General features: G+C 40.8%; 1 protein-coding gene across 1 annotated transcript; it reads left to right on the top strand.

The window, feature by feature from the left end:
- Window positions 1–1,398: 1,398 nt before the first annotated feature.
- Window positions 1,399–1,722, top strand: PSRP6 (plastid-specific 50S ribosomal protein 6). The gene has a single exon (XM_028227272.1). It carries the CDS (start codon window positions 1,399–1,401, stop codon window positions 1,720–1,722), a length of 324 nt encoding a protein of 107 aa, XP_028083073.1.
- Window positions 1,723–3,303: the final 1,581 nt, after the last annotated feature.

Below are 3,303 nucleotides of genomic sequence, written 5' to 3'. Positions count from 1 at the left end.
ATGTTAACATGTCAATGTGAATATTTACATTGTCACGGGTCGGGCCAAGCCCGCTTTGGGCTTCGGTCGGGCTTCGGGCCGCCCACGGGCTGCGGGCCAATTTTACACTCTTATCAATGTGAATGTTAACATGTCAATGTGAATATTCACATTGTCAACGGGTTGGGTCGGGCCGGGCCTTCCCCGGGCCGCGGGCGGGCTTTTGGCCGCCCATGGACCGTAGGCCAATTTTATACTCTTATCAATGTGAATGTTAACATGTCAATGTAAATATTCACATTGTCAACGGACCGGATTGGGCTTGCCTCGGGCCGCCCATGGGCTGCAGCCGGGTTTCGCGCCGCCACGGGACGTGGGCCAATTTTATGCTCCTATTAATGTGAATGTTAACATGTCAATGTGAATATTCACATTGTCAACGGACCGGGCCGGGTCGGGCCCGCCTTGGGCTGCTGGCCAAGTTTATACTCTTATCAATGTGAATGTTAACATGTCAATGTGAATATCCACATTGTCAACAGGCCGGGCCGGGCCCGCCCCAGGCCGCCCATGGGCCTTGGGCGGGTTTCGGGCAGCCACGAGGCGCGGGCTAATTTTATACTCCTATCAATGTGAATGTTAACATGTCAATGTGAATATTCACATTGTTAACGGGCCGGGCCGAGCCCTCCCCGGGCGGGCTTTTGGCTGCCCATGGGCCGTGGGCCAATTTTATACTCTTATCAATGTGAATGTTAACATGTCAATGTGAATATTCACATTGTCAATGGGCCGAACCGGGCCCGCCCCGGGCCGCCCATGGGCCGTGAGCGGGTTTCGCGCCGCCACAGGACGCGGGCCAATTTTACACTCCTATTAATGTGAATGTTAATATGTCAATGTGAATATTCACATTGTCAACGGACCGGGCCCGCCCTGGCTCGCGGGCGAGTTTCGGGCCGCCTACGAGCCAATTTTACATTCCTACGAATGTGAATTTTAAAAAATGAATGTTTACATCATTAAATTGCTAATCGTTCAAAAAATATTTATAAAGGTATCAAAATTGAATATAAGGGCATAAGTGTCCAAGAAAATAGTGTAAATCAAGAAAATGGACTTTATGGAATAAACCTATACATACATAGGACTAAATGGGTTAAAAAATTCCTTCATGAACTACTTGAATTAAAACACTTCTAAATTGGACTTATCAATAAAAATTCCAAATGTTTTATTTAGAAATTAGATAGATCTTTAACTTTGTATATTAGACTCAGTCGGCTCACCTTACCAACCAGAACAAATTGATTTGGATAACCAATTGCTATTGTGAGGTCCAAACAAAACCACTACTCTTATCATCTCTCTCACTCGCACTCCAGCAACCAAGTAGAACAACCAGAAGAAGAAGAAGAAATGTCGGTTTCGGCTCTATTTGGTTCGAGAATGGTGGTCCTCCCAAACCCATCTTCTGGATTTGGTGGTGCGACGAAGGCGCCAGTCCCGAGGGTCGGCGGCGGAAGCTGCGGCGGTCTGGTGATAGAGTGCTCGTCACGGCCGCAGAAGAAGGCGACGGCGCACCACCGCAAGACTCGGCCGCGGAAGACTCAGCCATGGGACATCCGCCGTAAGCCCACCGTCTACCCACCTCTCCCTCCCCTCCCTCCCGAATGGACTCTCGTCGCCGACGACGGCGATGCTCAATCTCTTCTTCCTCAGCCACTCGAAACCACCGAGTAATTCTCAATTTATTTATGTTACTGTTTTTGTTTTCGATTATAAATGTTATGGTTGAGACTTTGTTTGACGATTCGATTGCTGATTTCTATGGATTTTATGGTTTTGATTGACTGGTTTATGATGAACGAATGACTGAATTCAATTGCATTTCAATGAACATTCAATTGGGTTGTGAGAGTGCCCACAACTTGTTTGATGTTATGCCTAGTTGAAATGAAAAAGGCAAGACCTAACACGCGTGAAATTCAATGGTATGCATAGTGGCACTTGCTAAACTTCAGTTTTGTATATACAAAATTAGGTTGGATGTTGATATGGATGATTGAACATATAAAGTTGCTCATCTCATTAACTTTGGTTTCTCTGCCTTATTTCTTATTTGTATGTGAAAAAAAAAAAGAAAAAGAAAAAAAGTGGGGTACAATTTGCGGCCAGGGAGTGTGCTCTGTTCAGGCGTCGTGTTTAAATTGTAATAAGTTTCTCGGGGTTACTCTGTACAGGACGCTTGCTTTGGCTTTACATAGGCTTTACAAGTGGGCTATGGAATTGCTCCCGAAATTAGTCAATATTGGCGTAACCTAGTCAAGACACCTGATTATTTAAAAAAAAAAAAAAAAAAAATGAAGAAAAGTGAAATCAAATCCATCAAATTCAAGCTTCACAGTTTGATTAGAGTGAAAAATATGGTGCAAAATGAGAGTGATAGAAAGTGAAGTGAAAAGTGGGAGGAAAATTTATTTAGGGTCCATATGATTTAGTTTTGGAATTATGATGTGAGTGTAAAGTTATATTTTGAGTTTTGAGTTTTTGAATCATAATTTGAAAAAAGAAAATTTATTTGGTTATTAGTTTTGAATATAGTTTCTGGATGATTTGTAATTTTTTTTATTTCTTTTTTTGATTGATTGATGTATAAAATGTGAGAGAATGTAAGAGGAGAGAGAGGAGATGAAAGAGAAAAGTGATTGATTGATTGATTGATAAAAATAATAAAATAAATAAACAAATATATATATAAAAAAGATAGGTTTTGAAAGTAAATATGAATTGTATTTTAAAATTTTATTTGATTATGAATTTTGATTTAAATAATGATTTAAAAACATAATTGAGTTTTGAAAAGTAAACCGAACGTTATCTTATTTTTTTATCAATTGCCAAATGGTAAATATGTAGGCTCCAACAGAAGGAATTCAGAAAGAGACTGCAAAATGGGATAGCAAAAAAGCCATTAGATGGTTCCTTCTGCATAACAAGATTTCACAAGAATGAAAATCCGAGCAGTGAGAAAAAAAAAAAAAACATAAAGTCGATCGTGGGCCTGAGCGCGCTGCAATATCACCATTTTCCTTTAATTGTTCACTCAAAAACTTGGAGTTCGTAAAGACATTACCATGCTAAATATAATGCTCTTGAGCCCACTTGAGAGGGAAAGCACTGCCGCAAGATGAACACACTCCCTAATCAACCATCAATTGATTAAACAAGGAGCCTACCATACTAGATTCTAAGGAGAGTTTGGTAATGTTTATGTTTACAATTTTTTGTTTATATTAGTGTGGTACTATTAGCACCCTATGA

The sequence above is a fragment of the Camellia sinensis genome, unplaced genomic scaffold (assembly GCF_055761805.1).
Source record: "Camellia sinensis isolate YWXY unplaced genomic scaffold, ASM5576180v1 Unanchor3, whole genome shotgun sequence".
Classification (NCBI taxonomy): domain Eukaryota; kingdom Viridiplantae; phylum Streptophyta; class Magnoliopsida; order Ericales; family Theaceae; genus Camellia; species Camellia sinensis.
Note: the sequence above shows the minus strand (reverse complement) of the source record. Positions and strands in the feature narration are given on the sequence as shown.